At 41.6% G+C, this 23,592-nt stretch overlaps 1 protein-coding gene across 2 annotated transcripts in view; it reads left to right on the plus strand.

Annotated features, from left to right (window-relative positions):
• The window catches only part of LOC145990279 (uncharacterized), a 41,045-nt gene that overhangs the window by 528 nt on the left and 16,925 nt on the right, over positions 1-23,592 (plus strand). For both annotated transcript variants that reach the window (XM_083125966.1, XM_083125968.1), the window contains exons 2-3: positions 21,532-21,602; positions 23,457-23,511. In XM_083125966.1, coding sequence (XP_082982092.1) covers positions 21,549-21,602; positions 23,457-23,511 — 109 coding nt within the window. In that variant the 5' untranslated portion in view covers positions 21,532-21,548. The remainder of the gene's footprint in view (positions 1-21,531; positions 21,603-23,456; positions 23,512-23,592) is intronic.

Raw genomic sequence — 23,592 nt, forward strand, 5'->3', positions numbered from 1 at the left:
TAAAAAGGAAACAACACTTCATGCAAGACAGAAGATAAAATATACACATTTACTTATCAAATCTCTCTGCTCTATGCTTCCACAATTTATGAATAATGTTGAGTCGTTTACTGTTGATTATGTTATTTGAAGTCATACATGCTGCTGCTGTGAAGAGATAGATGTTGGTTGATGATGCTGTATTTCCTGCAGTCTTCTTCACGTGCCTTAAGGGAAGAATTTATCATTAGCAAAGAATTTAACAAATCTGGTCCCATTTTATTTATATTTTTTTGTTTTTGTATCACTTAACATTGAAAATATTATTTCCGTTTCCGCGTTAGAATGTGGTAATGTTAGCACTATTTTCGCGAGAGTGGAAATGTTTTCAAAAGGAACCTGCCTTCAAAGTTCTTGGTAACCGATAACATGTTCCAAAATTCTGATGGAGATTTGTTAGTTAGTTCTATTTTCTCCTCCTCGCTAAAGTATACATCGCAAAGGGAAACTGAGCGCGATGAAAGTGCAAGTGACCGTTGAGTAAGCTTTGCAGCTTTGCACAATAAAATGTTATTTTCCAACATTGAGAAAAAATCCCTACGTTTTCCCTCATTTGGCAAAATCTGTCCCTACGTCCCTATGCGGGCAAAATGTAGTGAAAAGTCCCTATCGTAGGGACATGTCCCTACGGTTGGCATCATTGCCAGTAACTGCAAATGTTGCAGGCCGACGAGGCTGTGGCGCCTGGACTCGCAGCCATTTTAATTCTCTGTGCGACTTGTGTTTGTGATTGTACCTTCATCCACTTATTCTTATCAACATTCATCCCATTGTCGCAATAAGCCAAAAGTGGCAGAAATATTACGTAAATAGATCAATAAAAAACGAAATTCAAGAATAGGCCTTTGGCGTTTGCAGAAAGTAGTAATGCACCCCTTTTGAAGTCGATAAATCAATTGATTGGAAAAGATCGATCAAAGATCAATTGATGACGCAGCAGTTTTTTTTTTTTTTTTTTTTTTTTTTTTGGATGACGTCATAAAAGGGGCGGGGCTTATTTTGTAAGGATGATTTTGATTGGTTGTGACGTCATAAATGGGCGGGGCTTATTTTGTAAGGAGTGTTTTGATTGGTTGAAGGAATTCGGGTTTTTCCCGCGGGAGTTTCCGGCGTCTGAAAACAGATGGCGTTGATGAGTCAGAAAGTGTGGGGTGGGGAGGAGGAAAAGTACGCGGTGACGGTTGGTTTTCTCGGAATTGGAGTACGTGTTTTCGGGGTCTGAAAACAGATGGCGTTGATGAGTCACGGGTTTTTCCAGTGACGGCTGGTCGGTAGTTTCCGGTGTCTGAAAACAGATGGCGTTGATGAGTCAGAAAGTCTGGGGTGGGGAGGAGGAAAAGTAGGCGACGCGGTGACGGTTGGTTTTCTCGGAATTGGAGTACGTGTTTTCGGGGTCTGAAAACAGATGGCGTTGATGAGTCAGAAATTCTCGGAATTTGGGTGTTTCCGTTGTTTGAAGAGAGATGGCGTTCATGAGTCATTGTTGGGAGGAGGTGTTTTTCTCGGGCGACCGTTGATGAGTTTGAAATTCTAGGAATTGGGTGTGGTCTGAAACATGCCCGAACATGTTATAGATTGATGAGTCATTCTGGGGAGGAGATGTTTTTCTCGGGCGGCCGTTGATGAATTTGAGTGATGGAGAAACGGCAAAAAGAGAAAAAGGAGAGAGAGCGTCTAGATGTAAAGAAAATAAATAGAGTAAAAAAAGTAGGTTTCACGGAGGGGGTGACTGTGCATAGCGTACCAGGGCAGGAAGAAGATAGGAGAGGCACGTGGGCGTTGGATGCTCTGCGCAAAACAATGCGCGCCGAATATAATTCGAAAATACGTCACGGAGACAGTACTATATAAAAAAGAAAAATTGTGTACGTACCGCAGAACTGTTGATCAAAGCCTACCGACCGGAGATCATAACCGAGACTGGCACATCTGTTGCGAGAGTGAAGAAAATTGAAAAGGTAAGAGACAAATATTTAGTTTTAATGTTCTACCTAGAACAATGCAAATCGCTGGTCAAATACTATTATCACCTTCACACAGTGAGAATCGTAAACATAAATACATCTTTCTTTTGAAGCAGACAGCTTGAAAGGTGTGAAAATAAAAAACGGTACCTGTGTCATCAACAGTTTAATGCAGAAGAGGATGACGTTTAACAGTGATCGATGGTGGGGGGGTCGGCTCCCGGTCCTCTTCTGCTGGGGGTGGGAGAGGGGGCGTATAGCGTCCATCCTCCTCTTCTTCAACCACATCTTCTTCCTGCTCTGACAAAACAGGAGAAACAGTAGAAGAAATAGAAGGAGAAACAGGAGGCACCAGTTGGCGCTGCCGATTGGCTATATCGTCATTTCGGTTACGCATTCTGAAAAACAAAATATAAGAATTAGAATATATTCCGTTCCATGTAGATATCGGCTAGAAAGAAAAGTTATCAGATATGTAGCATATATAATCGGAAAAACAGCATGCTATAATAAACGATGTTATCAGAAATAAACTGAAAAATAATTACCTAGCTCTATACCGACGGAGATTGGCGTGGAGCCTTTCCCTGTTCCGGGTACGTCGAGCCCGGAAAATAGCGGAGGCACGCTGTTGGGCCTCCTCAATTCTATTCTCTTCCTCCAGGTACCGCTCAATGTACCTCGTAGCCTCTGCGAAATGCGCAGCGCCTTCAGTGCCTGCCTGATGTCGATAATATGCATTTCGCAGTGCCTCCCCGTGATGGAGTATGTGTTCCTGAAAATATGTGTGAATTAATATATGAAAGTGATTAATTTGTGCAAAACATAATGAACATATTTTCTGTCTAATTTCAGATGTCGACACTCCCTCTCGGATTCAATTTGATGTATGGCGATATTAAGGAGACAACAGCAGGTCCGACAGAACGAAGGAACTTATGGAGCAAAACACATGCAAGACAGGTTGAAAAACACATCGGCAATTATGTGAATTTCTGTGAAGAAAATGGACTGGCGGAAGAGTTATTGGCAAAATTAGAAGAGACATGTAAAGATATCGAGGTATCGGTGGACTGTTTGGTCAAAATATTTACTTACATTGTTGACAAGAAACGAGATGCGCCAGTGTTTGGCGATTTTGTAGAGAATATACAAAGAGCGCAATATGTACCTTCCCATCTATCTTTAAGAATATGTTTCGAATTGATGGAGGTGTTTAAAGGTGTGAGAAATGAGAAGGGTGAAAATAAGAAGACAGGGGGAACAGGGGAAAATATACATGAACGAATGATGGAGATGTTGAAAAAAAGAAAACTGAACGAGTAACAAACACATACTAATACACTAACATCTACCAGTAGTGTAACAAAATATGTAAAAATATCTAATAACCTGTAGTACGAGTTGAAATAAAAAGTTTGTACATGTAGAAAACTTGTAATTTTCTGTAGAAGTTCAATGTGTTAATAAAAGATTTTGTACAGAACAATATTGTTTTTGTATATAAATAGTATTATATTAGAATGCCTAACACAGGATAAAAACCCCAAAAGTTTAATGAAAAAAGTACCACGAATCCTGAAATTAACTATGTTTTGATAAAAGAGGTACCGGATTCGAAACCCTCCAGACATGGTTCGAATCCTGGAATTGCCAATGTTTGCATAAAGAAAACCAGGATTCGAAACCCACTCAGGTATGGTTGCGAATGTCGCCGGAGACCCTGGATTCGAATCCTGCAATTAACTAAGGTTCCCTAAAAACATGTTTGATTCTGCTCAGGTATGGTTGTGAAATGTAAAAGGGTACTTACAACATGTAATAAATCTTGGCCATCCATGTTGCTGCCCAGATGAAAAGGAGATGAACTGGAGGGAAGGATGCCTGCAGAAGGAATTATATCCACTTCCTTATAGACACACACATCTGCAATTATTTTTTGCAACGTACGTTAGAAGTCTGCATATGAGATCACGACGTTTTTGTGAGGCACAACAGTTCCTTGATAATTTTCACAGAAGTTCCTTGTTTCGTGTCAGCACATGTTCTTCGAACAAGACTTCCTTATAGAGACGGACATCTGGTATCATTTTTTGCAACGCGGCCCAGATGAAAAGGAGATGAACTGGAGGGAAGGATGCCTGCAGAAGAAATTCTATCCACTTCCTTATAGAGACACACATCTGCAATTATTTTTTGCAACGTACGTTAGAAGTCTGCATATGAGATCACGACGTTTTTGTGAGGCACAACAGTTCCTTGTTCCGTGTCAGCACATGTTCTACGAACAAGACTTCCTGATAGAGACGGACATCTGGTATCATTTTTTGCAACGCGGTTTCCTAATTTCTTTATTTGCAATCGTAGATCCCCCTTCCGACCACTCTAACGAAAGGTCTCGACGTGCAGAGTACGAATATGTAATCGGATTTGCTCTACGTCAATTAGGGGAGGAGTTAGAGCGATTTGAAAATTTCTATTTTTCACTTTTTTTTTTTTTTTTTTTTTTTTTTTTTTTTTTTTTTTTTTTTTTTTTTTTTTTTTTTTTGCGAAAACTTAAAATCGCTGTAGCTCGGCTCCTAATTGAGCTAGGAGGGTGATCGATAGCTTGTCGGACTCGGAGTGAAGTCCTCTTTCCTGTGAACCAGGTTTCATTGTTCTAGGACCGGTGGTTTCCTACTTTCTTTATTTTCAATCGTAGACCCACCTTCCGACCACTCTAACGAAAGGTCTCGACGTGCAGATTACGAATATATAATCAGATTCGCTCTACGTCAATTAGGGGAGGAGCTAGAACGATTTGAATATTTCGATTTTTTTTACCTTTTTTTCTGCGAAAATTTAAAATCGCTGTAGCTCGGCTCCTAATTGAGCTAGGAGGGTGATCGATAGCTTGTCGGACTCGGAGTGAAGTCCTCTTTCCTGTGAACCAGGTTTCATTGTTCTAGGACCGGTGGTTTCCTACTTTCTTTATTTTCAATCGTAGACCCACCTTCCGACCACTCTAACGAAAGGTCTCGACGTGCAGATTACGAATATATAATCAGATTCGCTCTACGTCAATTAGGGGAGGAGCTAGAACGATTTGAATATTTCGATTTTTTTTACCTTTTTTTCTGCGAAAATTTAAAATCGCTGTAGCTCGGCTCCTAATTGAGCTAGGAGGGTGATCGATAGCTTGTCGGACTCGGAGTGAAGTCCTCTTTCCTGTGAACCAGGTTTCATTGTTCTAGGACCGGTGGTTTCCTACTTTCTTTATTTTCAATCGTAGACCCACCTTCCGACCACTCTAACGAAAGGTCTCGACGTGCAGATTACGAATATATAATCAGATTCGCTCTACGTCAATTAGGGGAGGAGCTAGAGCGATTTGAATATTTCGATTTTTTTTACCTTTTTTTCTGCGAAAATTTAAAATCGCTGTAGCTCGGCTCCTAATTGAGCTAGGAGGGTGATCGATAGCTTGTCGGACTCGGAGTGAAGTCCTCTTTCCTGTGAACCAGGTTTCATTGTTCTAGGACCGGTGGTTTCCTACTTTCTTTATTTTCAATCGTAGACCCACCTTCCGACCACTCTAACGAAAGGTCTCGACGTGCAGATTACGAATATATAATCAGATTCGCTCTACGTCAATTAGGGGAGGAGTTAGAGCGATTTGAATATTTCGATTTTTTTTACCTTTTTTTCTGCGAAAATTTAAAATCGCTGTAGCTCGGCTCCTAATTGAGCTAGGAGGGTGATCGATAGCTTGTCGGACTCGGAGTGAAGTCCTCTTTCCTGTGAACCAGGTTTCATTGTTCTAGGACCGGTGGTTTCCTACTTTCTTTATTTTCAATCGTAGACCCACCTTCCGACCACTCTAACGAAAGGTCTCGACGTGCAGATTACGAATATATAATCAGATTCGCTCTACGTCAATTAGGGGAGGAGCTAGAGCGATTTGAAAATTTCGATTTTTGCAACTCATATGAGTCAGGAAGACATCTGCGTTGAATAACAGAATGTGTCACTGCTAAAAACCATCTTGTAAAGACGGTTAATTGATTCCGAGAATTTACATGAGCCTTCGTATCAGTCAGAAAAACATCTGCTGAAGACGTTTGACGATTTCTGAGAATTTTACATGAGTTGTCATATCTGCCAGGAAAACATCTGGTGAAGACGGTTAACTAGCCGCAGTAGAACCGTTAGGAACGGGAATAACTGCTTTGTCATGCTTGCGTATATAAAGAAAGGCGTTCTCTCCACAACACAGTGTTCGTGAAACAGTCATCGTACGATCATGGATGTACAGTTATCCGCTGACGATCTGTTAGCACGTTATCGTGATGGATATTACACAACACATGGACAGTTGCGGGAAGTGTTGACGATCATCGCGCAAAAAATCATCGCGGGAGAAAGTATCTCCCTAGTAGAGGAGTATGACCGTCTACTACAGACCGTGACATCATTCGTACCCGATCTTACCGGAGAAGGATGGAGAGATATTTCCGAAGAGTCGCCAGGCCCGTCATCGACACCTGATCCTGTATCCAGAGTTGCCGAGGAGAAGCAGATAGCCGTCACATCACCAGGAACTTCCAGAAGCACCGCATCCGGATCAGACCCGGAACCTTTACCAGGACCGTCATGGAGACCGGATCCTTTACCCTCAGCAGAACCGTCATCCCAAAGTGCTTCTGTATCAGATAGAAGAGGTAAGAAAAGAAAACGTGATACAGTGCCTCGTGAACAAATAGGGAACATAATATTACACAACATTCAAGAACGTGAATATCCCAAATTCCGTTCCAAAGGACGTCGTGTGGAATTCAGTTTCTCGCACCCTCCAGAAAATGTCGATCCTCACACATGGATCCGTGAAGGTGTCGAAAATCTTCTCACCTACGTTAAGAAAGACACCAAGGATGAAGACAAGATAGGTTTAACTCTATCTAACATATCTGACCCCGCCGTGAAAGATATTTACATCGGGTGGCATAGGTGTGACCAGTTACAAAGTGATATGGTGTGGAACATCATGTACAAAATATTGCAAAGTGCGAAAACCTTCACTGCTACAGATCGCTTAATTTTGCGAGCTGATCATGTCAACATACCTGTCGGAGGTGGGGGTAAGCGAACATATTGTTTACCTAATTACATGTTAAGCACGCAAAAAAGAAGTGTCGTCGGTGTGCCGAATAGAAAGAAACCACTCTGTTTAGCTGAAGCTTTGATCATAGGAAAAGCCCATGCTGATAATGATCCGTCCTATTCACAGTATCGAAGAAATAGAAATCTTCTTAAACCTGTTTTCGAACTTATGCGCAAAGCAGATGTAGATCTGACTGACAATGCGTGTGCCGGAAGCGGAATTCCTGAACTGAGAAAATTTCAGCAAGTTCTCACAGATCATAAAATCATTGTATACAACAATCTTCGTGATGCTAAAGATGTTCTGTTTGAAGGACAGGTTGAACATGTTTCAAAATTTATATACCTTCTGTATGATAATACCAGACAACATTATGATGTGATAGTGAACCGTGTTGGAGCATTTGCGGCAAAACAAGAATGCCATGGGTGTAACCAGCTCATATTTGGTAAACCTCATAGTCACATGTGTAAGCAAGTATGTTGTATGTGCCGTGCAACTCCACCGTGTGTACCTGAACCAGGTGTCCGTAGAACATGTCAGACATGTCACCGAAATTTCAGAAATGAACAGTGTTTCACAAATCATGTTTCTACACCATTCCGAAACGGTACTGTCTGTAGCGAAATACAACAGTGTCCCCGATGTTTCAGAATTATTCTCACAAACAATAGATATGAGAAAGTACATAGATGCAACATGAAATATTGTACTGTGTGTAATTGTGTGAAACCTGTAAATCATTTCTGCTACATGCCTATACCGAAACCTAAACAGAACTCAAAATTTCTATTTGTGTTTTACGACTTCGAATGCTACACCGATATTCCTTATTCTGACAAAGAAAAAACTTTTCTTCATGTTCCGAATCTTATCGTGGTGCAGACAGCCTGTCACGCATGTCACAAAAAAGAGGATTTAACAGCTCCATGTTCTGTTTGTGGAACAAGGCAGTTTATATTCTGGGATGACCCTGTAGATACATTCCTGTCCTACCTGGAATTGCAACATAAGTTTTCCAACATAACCATCTGTGCACACAATGCACGAGGTTACGATTGTACATTTCTATTACGGAGAATGTTGGAAAGAGAAATGAAACCTCGTGTTATCTTAGATGGTACCAAAATTGTCTGCATGACATACCAAAATCTCCATTTTGTAGACAGTCTCAACTATGTTCAGTCAAATCTTGCAGGATTTTCAAAACTGTTTGGTTTACCTGTGCAGAAAGGACATTATCCGCATTTGTGGAACACTTACAAGAATAGAAATTACATAGGGCCACCACCTCCTCCTTCTGCATACGGATATGAATATATGAAAACGGTTGAAGATCAACACAGTTTCATGTCCTGGTACAACAATGAATGTGAAAAAAATATACCTTTTAACAACAAAAACGAACTTCTCCAATATTGCATCAAGGATGTGACCCTGTTGAGACAAGGATGTCTAAAGTTGAGGCAGAATTTTCTAGACATATGCAAAATAGACATTTTCAGGGACTGCATCACGATAGCATCTGCCTGTTCATTAATTTACAGACAGAAATTTATGCCGTCTAACACTATTGGAATAATCCCTAAAGGAGGTTACCATCATGCAGATCAGATGTCCAAGTTCGCATTGAAATGGTTAACCTATGTTGAAGAACAGAATCATGTAATACTTCTTCACGGTGGACGTACTCGTGAAAAATATGTCATAGGAGGACGTTACAAAGTGGACGGCTATCACGAGGAGACGCAGACAGTGTACGAGGCGCTTGGATGCTACTGGCATGGTTGTCAACGCTGCATATCAATTAACAGAGATATGTATCCGAAAAACGACGACGAAGAAGAAACAGATCAGGATAGTAACAGTCAGAAATATAACGACATGTTGAACACAGCAGCATTCAGATACGAGACAACATGCCGTAAACTTGAGGCTCTACGTTCTGAAGGATACCGTGTCGTTACAATGTGGGAATGTGATTTTAACAAAACATTGAAAGCCGATCCTGAACTCGATAGACATCTATCGACGCATCCTATCGTCTGCTGCATTCCTTTAAATCCACGAGACGCCTTATATGGAGGAAGAGTTGAAACAGTCAGGACGTATTACAAAATCAAGGAAAATGAGAAATTACAGTACTATGATTTTACAAGTTTGTACCCTTATGTCAACAAATACTGTGCCTATCCTGTCGGTCATCCTACCATATTTCTAGGAACTTCTATTCCTTCGGTGAATGAGGTTTTGAACATGGAGGGGCTCATAAAATGTACTATTCTGCCACCAAAAGCCCTTTTACATCCTGTTTTACCTACAAAAATGCACGGAAAACTGATGTTTGTCTTGTGTAACGAATGTGCTATCAGATTAAAATGTGAAGGTACGTGCAGCCATTCCGATGAACAACGCACACTTTCGGGGACTTGGGTCATCGCCGAGGTGCGTAAAGCTTACAGTTTAGGCTACAGAGTACTGTCAGTGTCGGAAGTGTGGAAGTATGAAACATCGATATACGACCCTGTCACAAAAACTGGAGGACTTTTTGCTGGTTATGTCAACACCTTCTTGAAAATAAAACAGGAAGCGAGCGGCTGGCCTTCATGGTGTCAGAACGACGAGGATAAAAAGAAGTACATACAGAAATATTTCGATAAGGAGGGTATTCTATTGGAAGAAAACAGTATCGAAGTCAATCCTGGTAAACGTACTCTGGCTAAACTTTGCCTTAATTCTTTATGGGGTAAGTTCTGCCAACGGGACAACCTTTCCCAGACGACCATCATCAAGGAATCGAAAGATTTTCTCGATAAAATGACTGATCCAAATGTAATGATCGGAGGAGTCGTATTCATCAATCAGGACACCGTTTTAGTGAACTGGAAATATGTTGAAGAGGCTGTCAGTCTGAACAGGAAAGTAAATGTTCCTATCGGAGCCTTCACAACATGCCATGCTCGTCTGAAACTGTACGAACTTCTCGAAAAGTTGGGTGATAGGATATGTTATTGTGATACAGACTCTGTAATTTACGTAGATAGTCCTGAAATGGAGTATCACCCACAGACAGGTGACGCACTAGGAGAACTCACCGATGAATTGGCAGATTTCGGACCCGATGCAGTTTGTGAACAGTTTGTCTCAACGGGACCGAAAAGTTACAGCATGAAAATAACAAAACCGTTCTCCGAACCGCAGTATATCTGTAAAGTGAAAGGAATCACATTGAATACCTCCACATCGGAATTGGTCAATTTCGATACCATGTGCGATATGATAAACGATGAAAAACCTGAAGTTATGGTCGAAAATATTTTCAGGATCAGAAGAACAAGACAGTTCCAAGTAATCAGTACATATGAAAAAAAGCTGTTTCAGCCTGTACTGTTGAAACGACGTTTCGACGATGAACATTTATCGTATCCCTTCGGATACTGTGCTGACTAAAATATGGCTTTAGTGGTCCAGAGTTTGAACCCTTCTTCGGACCGTCAGTGTATAAAATGTGTTTACAATGTGCCAGATCTTCATTTTCTTCAAATCTCCAGTATAAAACATGTTTCCTAAACTTTCCCACCCCTTCACCATGATGGTTTGCGGAGCATCAGGAAGTGGAAAAACTACTTTTGTGACAAATATGGTCGACTCCATTGTTCATCTTGTCCAAGGACCCGTCAAGAAAATCGTATGGTGTTACGATCAGGAAAACAGTATTCCGCAAAATCTTCGAGATGTGCAATATCATAAAGGGATCGTCGATTGGCAGTCGTGGAACGGAAAAACCCCTACTCTCATAATCCTGGATGATCTTATGATGGTTGCTCAAGGAGAAAAAGTCGTCGACCTTTTCACGAAAGGCAGCCATCACAAAAACATTTCGGTGGTGTTCATAACACAGAATCTTTTTCATCAAGGGAAAAATTGTAGAGACATATCGCTGAACGTGAGGCATTTCGTTATTTTTAAAAATCCTCGAGATATGAACCAATTCACTGTGTTTGCACGACAACTTCATCCTCACCGCATGAAGGAACTCGAAAAAGTATATATAGATGCTACCACTCAACCTTTCAGTTATTTGTATATTGATCTTTCACAGTCAACACCGGATCCTTTACGTTATCAGACAGACATTTTTAACCAGAATTACTCAACTGCATATCTTCCTCAGGAATGTTTAAAACATCGAGATGAGGAGAACGAGGAAGACACGTACCAAATCACGTTCTAACAGGAATTCGACTTCTTTCAAGAAAAATTCCCCTTTTTTGCACGTGTTGAAAAATTCACCGACCAAACTCCGTAAATCGTTGCTGAAAAGTGCTCCGAAGAAGACAATCCGTTTCATCAGCGAATGCTGCCTGAACGTTTTAAAAGGAAACGTGAAGATTAAACCGTCCACAAAACGTCGTCTGGCCCCTTACAAGACAGTCTTACGCAATCTCGTGAAACCGAAAGTGAACATCGAAAAAAGAAGAAAACTTCTTGTGCAGAAAGGAGGATTTCTACCCTTACTTCTAGGGTCTTTGTTATCGGGTCTTCTCGGTACTCTCATTCCTCATTGAAAAATGGCATCTTCTTACAAAAAGATGATCGTCCTTTCACCGGAACAACTAGCACGTATTCGCGGTTCCGACTTGTCTGTAACTCAAAAATTATCCGTTCTGGATAAGAAAATGAATGATATTCTGAAAATGAAAAATATAACAGACGATCAAAAATGGCGGCTTTATAGAAAAGAACTGGACGAGTATTTATGGCTGAGTCGAAAATCCCAAGAACCATTACAAATTCCTATTGTTCAAGATAACGACGGTTCTTCTACTATTTCGCCAGGATCGACGTATTTTCCTCCGAACCTAGCAGAGACGTTACCCCGTAATACACGTCATCAGTTACAAAATATCATCGACGAGTACCAATCTACGGCTCAACATTTGATAGACGAACGTCAGGAAAAAACACTTCCTGATCCGAAGACGTTGAACTTCTCAGCGTCGTCAACGGAAAGCCCTGGACCGTCTCATCGACAGAAACAGAAAAAGAAGAAGAAAGTGGCCGTCCGTGTTTCCAGAAAAACTACACCTTTTCTGAGAACACCTGACGCATACAAGCTGGTTCCTTTGAGAAAAAGCCGTAGACAGAGAGATCAGTCATGGGAGTCCCTAAGTTAAAACACGATAAAATCCTCACCAAAATATATTACGATCCCCGACACCGTGCTTCATTCTCATCTGTAGATCGTTTATGGAACGCGGTACGGGATAAAAATATATCCCGCTATACGGTGAAAAAATGGCTGATGCACCAGGAAACGTACACTCTCCACAAACCTGCGAGAAAAAGGTTCCTCCGGAATCATTACAATGTGTGGAACATAGACATGCTTTGGGAAGCTGATCTCAACGACATGACTTCGATACAAAAACATAACGATGGTTACAGATATCTTCTGACAGTGATCGATGTATTCTCAAAATATGCCTTTGCATTACCGCTAAAAAATAAAACAAGCAATTCGGTAACCGAAGCTTTCAAAACTATTTTCGGACGAAGCAGACGAAAACCCGTCACACTACAGACCGACCAAGGAACAGAATTCACGAATTCTACATTCCAGAAGTTCTTAAAAAATGAAAATGTAAATTTTTCGATCGCTTCAAATTATCCTGTGAAAGCAAGTGTAGTGGAACGTTTCAACAGAACATTGAAAGAACGAATGTGGAAATATTTCACATCGAAACAAACAAGACGTTACGTAGACATTTTACCGCAACTTCTCGAAGGTTACAATACAACTATCCACAGTTCCATAGGAATGCCACCTCGAGATGTGAACGAGTCTAACGTTTACATCGTGTGGAAACGTCTCAACAAACCTGACAAACATATTTCACAACCGTCTTCAGATCTGAATGTTGGTGATTTCGTACGAATCTCTGTCGTCAAAGGACATTTCGAGAAGGGATACGAACAATCGTGGTCACGAGAACTTTTCAAAATCCACTCCCTTGTTCAGCGATCACCTGTACCTGTATACATATTAGACGATTTAAATGAAGAACCTGTAAAAGGTACATTTTACAAACATGAACTGCAAAAAGTTTATTCGGATCCTGACGAAGAGTATAAAATTGATAAGATTTTGAACAGCCGGGGAAAAGGTAAAAATTTGGAATACCTGGTTCGCTGGCTCGGATATCCACCTACTTTCGATTCGTGGATCAAGGCATCTTCCGTAAAACAGTTATCAGAAAAATAATTTCCAAAACATATTTATATCAAAATATATCGTCACCACGATCCAGTGAATTCTTTGTGTTCGACGAGAATGGACGATAATTTCTATGTTTACCTTCCGTCATCTGCATCGGAGAATTATTTTCCGAACAACACGCTGACCCATTTCAACGTAAAACTTGCAAAACGGATCGATCTGTCTCCAGAATTGTGGGAAGTCGGATTAGCAGAACTGCATTATTCAACTCTATACGACAATGTTTTGGAAACAGATTACGGAACGGTGACCTTTCCTGTTCGGACGTATGCAAGTGCTGAGGACCTGATCTCTACCATCGAAGAATCCCTCCCCAACGACCTGGAAATACGGAGAAACGTTCTTAAGCAATTCTGGCATTTTCTGTTGGAAGCGCAATGGGACGCATCGGGATCTTCTGTTTCTACGGATAATACACTCTATATTAACGAGCAGCCATTTTATTTTCCTGCAGCAACATATACAATAGAGGAGTTCATTCAGTTCCTGAAAACAAACCCTGCTAACGCCGTTGTTCCTACTCATCTCAGATTTTTCTTTAAAGAGGCTGTGAACAAACATCTGTCCGTGATAGGGGTTCCCGATCCTGAATTGGAAGGTGTTCCAACAAATACTGTTACACCCATAGACGAAACTGATGACTACGCTAAATTTCGATATGACGTATTGAAATCTATTTATTCTACGCACGTAGTGTCCAATAACGTCGTGGATAAAAACCCCTACATATTCATTTATTCCGATCTCGTGAAACAGCAATTGGTCGGAGGAGAAATGCTACGTCTTTTACGTCTTGCCCGAAAACAGTATTCGGAAACAGAATCATCTTGCACAGTACCCGTAGCCCATCATACATTTAATCCGATTCATTACGTTTCTCTGGATAAAGGTTCTTTCGAAACAATAGAAATTGCGATGTATGATAGAAAAGGATATTTTCTGCCTTTGAGAAACGGCTCCGTACCTACAATAGCTGTTTTACATTTTCGTAGGAAAGCAAAGTCCTTTTAAAAAACAGTAAGGAATCATTTTGCTCAGTCTATGTCGAAAAGCTGATGAATCACCATGCATTCGCAGACCGAATATTACAGTAATCAGATCCGTGGGGGAATTGGACCCATCTATCGTTCAACTAGAATTCAAAAAGGGAGAGGATTGGGGTCTCTCTTCGCAGGACTCTTTAGAATGGTGAAACCTCTACTCTGGAGTGGTGCAAAAGCGATCGGAAAAGAAGCTTTGAAAACAGGCGCTAACATTGTCACCGACATTGCAACAAGCCAGCAAACTCCAAGAACTATCGTTCGTCAACGTGTACGTGAAGCGGGTCAAAATCTTCAAAGTAAAGCACAACGGAAAATCGACTCTCTGGTAGGTTCCGGTATAAGAACAAAACCTGCAACAAAAATTGCTCAGTCGATGTTAAAACGTTCAGCCACCCGTATTAGAACATCTGCGATCCGTAAAAAAAGCGCATCCAAAAAGCGGAGAAAAACATCCACAAAATCTAGGACAACACGCAAAAGGAAAATTAAACAGAAGGCGGCAGGAAAAGATATTTTTGGATAATGATGGAGAATAACACTTGCATGATCTCACAGTTCGATCTTTTCAGCAAAAAACCTATTCAGCAAAATGTCGAAAAAACTTACACGGTCGCCTACAAGCCTATCACTTCCATCGATAATCAGAACATACTTCAGTTTGCCGTTCCGCCGGCAGGAACAGATTTTCTAGATCTTTCATCTGCCTATCTTCGTCTGCTAACGCAGATGGTCAATCAAGATGGGTCTCCCATGAGTGCTTCCGAACCTTCCAACGCCCTCACAAAAAACTGCGGGGTCGTAAATTATCCTCTCCATTCACTTTTTTCACAAGTTACAGTGGCTCTCAACGGTATCGCTGTAACAGTTGCCGATAACAATTACGCATATAAATCAATCTTCGAAGCAGAAATCAATTACGGCAGCGATGCTGCGAACACGCATCTCACAAATGCCTTGTGGTACTTGGACACACCTGGACATCAACATGAAATCACAGCCGACAACAAAGGTTTTACCGCCAGAAAAGACTTTTTCCAGCACGTTCCGACAACCGGAAATCCTACGGAAGTGTCTGCCGTAGTCGAACTTATGGGAAAACTGCACATTGATTTTTTCCACCAGCCTAAATATCTGATCAACGGCGTTGAAGTACGTATCGATCTAGCCAGGTCACGTGATGCTTTTTACATCTGGGGAGATCAGACTTCACCAACCACCAGAATAAAAATTTTAAAGGCTGTTCTCGAAATAAATCACATCATTCCTACTCCTACCACCAGTTTGGCCATAGACAGAGCACTCTCTTACGCTCCAGCCCATTATCCGTTCACCAGAAGCGTCATCAAAGCTTATTCTTACGTTGCCGGAACGCAGCAGATTTCGATCGATAATGCTTTTCAAGGTCCTTTTCCGAATGTTGTTCTTTTTGCTATGGTATCCACCGCCAGCTTTCTCGGAGACAGTAAGAAAAATCCGTTCGACTTTAGAAGTTTCAATCTATCTTCTTTCCATCTTGTGAAAAATGGAGAACTCGTACCTTACGAACCCTTGCGGGTCACCACAGGAGGGAACGGCGGATTGATAACACGTGCCTATCAAACTCTATTTTCCGGTACAGGCATTCACCACGCCAATTACGGGCACCAGATCACAAGGAAAATGTTCGAGAACGGATCTTTTTTCCTGATTTTCGACATAACGCCTGACTCTTCAGGAAACGACACGCACACCAGTCTCCAGGAACAAGGTATCATCGGAGCCGAGATGCAATTTTCTCCCCAGCTGTCGGAAAATATAACATGCCTTCTGTATGCTGAATTCGAATGTGCAGTAGATATAACAAAAGACAGAAGTGTTATCCTCCATCAGTGAGACCGACTTGTCTATAAATATGTGTGCTTATGTTTCTGGCTCGCAGTGTTATCGAGACAGTTCTGACGTAGACATTATACTACCTGTGATGGAAAAACCTACCAAAGTGATAACTGACATTATACTACCTGTGATGGAAAAACCTACCAAAGTGATAACTCGTAGTATTAAGCATAGTAGTGTTTCTTCGAAAGTGACAACTTCAAAACCTGTGAACATACGATCGTTTCCCGAACTACTTGACAACAGCCCTGGACTCGTAGAAATGACCAAAGACAGATATATTATTATAAACATATGAAAACATATGTAACGTGAGATGGGAAAACTCATCGAACTGTTAACCTGTGATGATATTTATAATAGTGGTTCTTCGGAAGTACTGGCCGCCAAACCTGTTGACCCGCAACCGTCCCCCAAATATTAGAAGAATATCATCTTACTCTCATTTTACGTTTTCGAAAACATAGGCAGCATGAATACGTCGCAGATCAGGGAGATTCTATCTCGAAACTGTTCCACCAAGAACATTTTCTACGGTGTTTACTCGAGAGATCTTTTACCTCGGACGTTTCCTACCCCTGCCTTGATAATCGCAAACACCGACACTTCCAACTTCCAGGGTACACACTGGGTGGCCTTCTATTTTGGCAAAAACAATATTGCTGAATATTTCGATTCATACGGATTTCATCCTTTCTATCCAGAATTCGTAACTTTCCTGAATCGTCATTCCTCGGTCTGGACTTACAACAACATTCCCTTACAGGGGGTGTTGGCCACGACGTGCGGACATTACTGTTGCGTGTATGCTTATTACAAAGCACGCCATGTTACGACCAAGGATTTCATTCAAGCATTTCCGCCCGGTGTCAGTAAAGATGGATATATCCTACACCGTTTTCGTCAGATCTTCAAATGTTTACCCCATTCCAAGTGCCCGAGAGGGGATCAATCGTGTTGCTCCATCCACACGATCCGGTGTCGTGTTATGCAAAAAGCTATATAAATGTGTGCTGCTGTAGCTTTCTCTCAGTGTCGTCGAGACAGCTCTAGTGAAAACATCATGGAGCCTACTAAGGATTCTACAATGGAAAAACACGATAAACTAGTGAAACGCATGACCCATCAGGATGATGCTTCCAAACGTAAAACCCGCAAACGTGTGCAGCCCCTCAAAATCGAAACTGTCCCTATCAAGAACGAACCGATGGACGAGGGGATAGATTTGACTACTGACTGTGATTTCATGAAACGGCGTAGGGAGATCGGCTTTTCCCCAGATACAATCGAATGTCCTGGACTACACAACGTAGAGGCGTGTTTAGATCTCTATCTTGCTAACACATATTTTCTGAACAAGGAAAAAAACAAGTTCGTAGCAATAGGATTCGAAAAGCAATCCCCTTTCAATTTGGTGTGGGAGTTTTCGCAACAGGGAAGATCACCCGTACGCATCGATTCTAAGCAGATTAGAGAACTGTGGGCTTTGAAATCTGACTTACTGAATTACGTCGAAACAGGTCGTCGATTCAATTACCTGGTTACAGGAAATATCACCGTCAGTGGTGTAAATTTTTTCGGGAAACGTTGTATCTCGATGTATCAGCATCATTCATCCGATGCTTTTATTTTCACAGCCTCTGAACTACACTTATTTTTGTGTAACCTTTTTTGGCCTCTGCAGAAATTAAAGAACGAACGTTATCATAAATTGCAACCCGAAATGGAGGCTTTTGTATATTGTATCAAGAAAAATATGGTTTCAGAAAAAAAAGAAGTGCCCAATTTAATGAACTATTTTTATATTCTTTGGTACAACGAACTGATGATTGAAATATATCTTGAGAACAATCTGGGGCAGACATTGACATTGTAAATAAGTTCTGTTACTTTCATGTATCTGATGTTGTAAATAGCCATTGTAAATTAACCATTGTTCTTTTATGTATTGTACATCAACCACTGTTATTTTATGTATGGTAATATAACCCTTCAGGTATTGTAAACCTTTCATATTCAATTGTGTTATTCTATGTATTTAAACCTTTATCCATATTATCGATTGTAAATAAAACATTTGTATATTTTACAAAACTCTTTTATTTCTTGTACTTATTACAATAGAAACTGTACATCTTCCAGACATTTTCAACTGCACAGTTTTTTTTTACATTTTCACATTTGCTATGTTCTTTGCATCTTCCTGAAGTGTTTTTCACACTATTCAATTTTGGACATTCAAGTTCTTCGATGTTACGTACGGATATTTTACCCTTACCCTTTTTTCCAAGTAATTTTTCAAACCATTTCACTTTCTCCGTACCTTTGACGTACACTATTTGATTCACAAGCACAACATATAACAGATCTCCTAATTTCTCATACGGTAGCCATCCATCTCCCCAGTTGAGACCGTGTTTGTTGGCACGGAGCCAGTAATTCACTCGGCGATACTTTTCACTCAAAAAGTGTACACCATATGGAGATTTCACTAAACAGTCAAACGCATTGTCAAAAGGAAATTTTAAAATTCCGACTTCTTTCCACACAAATTCTCCTCCTGCTCCTCGAAGACCTTGAACGTCCAAAAAACAGACATCCATTTTGTTCATCAGGTGAAAACTGTCAACGTATCTTCAATGCTACCCCGGCATACGGCGCACTTGTCCAATTGGGAAGCACAGGATCCGCAGGAAACAAAATGTCGACACGGGAGAATTACAACACTGCTAGGATTCTCAAAACATATTTTGCATACAGAATCCCCACTAGATTTATCGGACGTTTTCTCAAGAGTCTCTATACTGTCGCAATACTTGCAGCTCTTGGAGTTACGATGTAACGCCGCAACACTCTGTATAAAAGGACACTGGGGCACCAACATGTAATGTCCTAGAATCGGACAATCTTTGTATGTCCAATCGCAAAGTCCGTACGAACAATGAAAACATAATACTCTGTCGCTAAAGCCTGAATAGTAAAATCCTGCAGTCACTAATTCTTCCGGAGTCTGACGTAATCCTATAGGCCACTTTCTGTATGTTATATATCTCGAATTCACTGATAAGTAATTGATAACATACGGCTCGGCGTGAGTCCAGCAGACGTGATAAGTAAACACTCTCATACGTCATAAAAGGTGAAGTAATCGGATACTGTAGGTGACGGCGTCCCAGGTATCGACGATAAAGGAACAGCCAGAGGATCGTCGGGGAACAGACGTCTGCGTACACCGAAACCTTCTGCAGGAACCACAGGGAAACAGGGGTGTCCTTCTAATTTACGTAACAAAGGACGATCACAGCCAGAACACCACAAGGAATTTCTGTCAGCCAGCAATGAAAGCCACTCTTTCACTCTCTCCTTCAAAGCTTCGCCGATCTTGTCCTCTTCCTTCCTGCGACGTAGTTCGCACATACACCCGTGACTTGGAAATCCTGTTCTCTCGTCCGCTCTTGTTTTCCTCTCTTCTATCTCCTTCAACGTCTCGCAGTGATGATGGACTCCTTTTCCTAATCCGTTGAACAGGTAACATCCACACCAGGGAGATTCAGGTATCGCTACATACATAAACGGGAAATAGCTCAGCACCCGATGCAGGGCCGTTCGGTCGTTGTCCAGGTCGCCGCAAGATCGAACAAGTTCCCAGAACTCCTCGTAGCTGACCTCGTAGAAATTCACACCATTATCAGACAGTCTTGTACCGCACACATCCATCCTCGCATGACAATATTCTCATGTATCCCTTCTATTTATACCTTCTTTTTTCCTACGTCACGATTTCCGTTAAACACACTTAAATAGTCCTCAAGAAGACCGAGCCTAAAACGTGTTCGAACATGCTCCTTTCAGACAGAAAACAGCCACACCCACTTCCAGGAATTTCCGAGAATGTCTCATCAACCTAAAACATGTTCGAACATGTTCCTTTCAGACAGAAAACAGACACGCCCATTTCCTGGAATTCCCTAGAATGACTCATCAACGCCATCTGTTTTCAAACACCGGAAACACGTACTCCAATTTATATATGACGTCACATGCCAAAATAACATAACAAAAACTTTTCCTCCTCCCAACCCAGACTTTCTGACTCATCAACGCCATCTCTTTTCAGACAGCGGAAACTACCGACCAACCGTCACTGGAAAAACCCGTGACTCATCAACGCCATCTGTTTTCAGACCCCGAAAACACGTACTCCAATTCCGAGAAAACCAACTGTCACCGCGTCGCCTACTTTTCCTCCTCCCCACCCCAGACTTTCTGACTCATCAACGCCATCTGTTTTCAGACAGCGGAAACTACCGACCAACCGTCACTGGAAAAACCCGTGACTCATCAACGCCATCTGTTTTCAGACCCCGAAAACACGTACTCCAATTCCGAGAAAACCAACTGTCACCGCGTCGCCTACTTTTCCTCCTCCCCACCCCAGACTTTCTGACTCATCAACGCCATCTGTTTTCAGACACCGGAAACTACCGACCAACCGTCACTGGAAAAACCCGTGACTCATCAACGCCATCTGTTTTCAGACCCCGAAAACACGTACTCCAATTACCAGAAAACCAACCGTCACCGCGTCGCCTACTTTTCCTCCTCCAGACTTTCTGACTCATCAACGCCATCTGTTTTCAGACCCCGAAAACACGTACTCCAATTCCGAGAAAACCAACCGTCACCGCGTACTTTTCCTCCTCCCCACCCCACACTTTCTGACTCATCAACGCCATCTGTTTTCAGACGCCGGAAACTCCCGCGGGAAAAACCCGAATTCCTTCAACCAATCAAAACACTCCTTACAAAATAAGCCCCGCCCATTTATGACGTCACAACCAATCAAAATCATCCTTACAAAATAAGCCCCGCCCCTTTTATGACGTCATCCAAAAAAAAAAAAAAAAAACTGCTGCGTCATCAATTGATCTTTGATCGATCTTTTCCAATCAATTGATTTATCGACTTCAAAAGGGGTGCATTACTACTCAGAATGACAAATTTTCCCGCTATAAAATGCCTAATTAACCAATCGCCTTGCATCTTTGTTTACAATGTAAATGTCGGTAAACAAAAGCTTCAGAGATATTTTAACACCATGAATCTTTACTGATTCGCTCTTGTTTAAAAGTCCAGATGAGAAATTCATGTAAAAATATATTAAGTTACGATTTTCTCTTTTCGTTTCAGTGGCAAGCGTACAAATCATGAATGTTGAAACACTGCAAATTTGGTCATTAGTAATAGCTTCGAAAAATGTGGTAAGTACATTTACAAAGTATGTTGCGTTTGTGTGTAGCTTTAATGCAATCTACACATTTTATGCTGAACATTTTTCTGTCGGTTTGTGAGGATTCTAAAATTTAACATTCGTGCGTTTCAAAATAGCTATTTTACCAACTTCTGTACTATTCTAAGAGAGTGTTCCCTTCTTTTAGATCTAATTTTATCCTCTCACTGTACTCACATTTTCTCTTCTATTGAAAATAATATATACTTATTGCTTTTTTTGATCCGCATCGTGGACCGTGCGGTCCGAGGGTTACGGGACGCGCGCAGGTTCGAGTCTGCTGGGCGAAGCCTATAAGAACTCTTCTCCTGAGATTTCGGGCTGTGTATGGGACCGGTGGCCACTCACCATCGTGAGAAAATTGGAGAGCTACGTATGAGTTGCGTAACCCATTCATGGAAACCTACAGGTGGGAGTGAAACCGGCAGTCGATGGGTATGCACTGGCCCTCAACGGCTATGCGCAACGGGTTATTATTAATGATATTGCTTATTCTCCATCTACACCGTTACTGGCCATACCCGGAAAACCTATCCTATGCATTTCCCAACTCCCGAGAGCACTATAAATGGGTTTAACAACCTGCCTCAGGAGAAGACAACGAGAACGCCAAACATCGAGATTGGGTCGTGAGAGCGCGACAGTGCCGGACGCAGAGAATCGACTACAGGGCCACCCAGAAGTCGTGGGGCCCAAGCCGGGGCCTGTCCAGAGGCGAGACACCTCAGGGCAGCCAGCGGAACCAGCGCCCAGCCGACCGTTCCAGCGTCCAGGCGATCCCGAGATAAGTAGCTGCCCTTTATGGTGCTAATCCTTCCACCCCTAACTTCTCCCTTTTGTTATTCTATTGGAGCGCTTACTAAATAAAACTCAGTCAATTAACTATTCAATTAGTGTTACGTTAACTACCTGCTCTACCTCTGTCTCGTCGCCCGTTGGTCAACGGGCCCTACCCTCAAATACAGAGGGTGAAATCCGGTACGACTAAGGTTTCAATGCCGCAAATTGTGTCTCCAGGGATCAGCTCTAGGACAGAACCTTAGCTCGTAACGATACATACAGGTATATTTCTTCACTGTGAATGATTCTGTGATTGATGATGATTCAGCATGCTGACCACATCTTCGCTGTATTCCCCCACAATACACAAGTTCGTCGTCCATTCCAAAGCGAGCAAAAAAGTGTAGAACAGGCACTTTCTCGAAACATAATGTTAGAATCGGTAAAATGCAAACCAGACAATGGATAATCTCACATTAAGGCTGTGTGAAAATTAGAACCATTATGGCCAACATTGAAACGAATATTAACTTATGAACTTCTAGAGTGCGCGTCAAATCTCCTGCATATGGCGATAGCCAATAGCAGCGCACTGCAGCGGTGCCATGTCGAAATCTCGCACGGAAAAGAGACAATGTGGTTGAGCGAAACAGCTTGTCACGGAACTAGGCAACGCCGCACGTCTGTGATTCGCTGGTGCTGTTCAGCCGTTCAAGGCCATATGCAGGAGATTTGACGCGCACTCTAGTGGGTCTACGGTTATCTGTGTTAAAGTTAACGGTTTGTGCGGTCAAAGTTTGGTTCAGAATTATGAGAACAGTTGAAAAGATTGAACGCAAACAAATAAAGAACTCTCCTATAATTAGCCAGATAACAGCTGCTGAAAAAGTCGCAACAATGGAGTTTTACAAACTTAAAACACACTCACTGATTGATAGTTATGAGTTCTTACTTCTCAATACGTCCTACTAGCATTAATATTTCATTTGTTAACAGAATACTATTTCACTTTGTAGAGTTAATACACTTCTTTCTCCCTTTCCAGATTGTGAGCGCTCATGCAATTACAAAATTAGATGTCACGGTTACCTCATGGCAAAGTGAGTAACAGCCAATCAGTGTTCTACATGCATTTAATTTCTCTAAGTACATATTCTTAGTAAGTTTCAAATGAACAAGGT

Source organism: Lepisma saccharinum, chromosome 7, assembly GCF_977018435.1.
Source record: "Lepisma saccharinum chromosome 7, izLepSacc3.1, whole genome shotgun sequence".
In the NCBI taxonomy this organism is placed as follows: Eukaryota; Metazoa; Arthropoda; class Insecta; order Zygentoma; family Lepismatidae; genus Lepisma; species Lepisma saccharinum.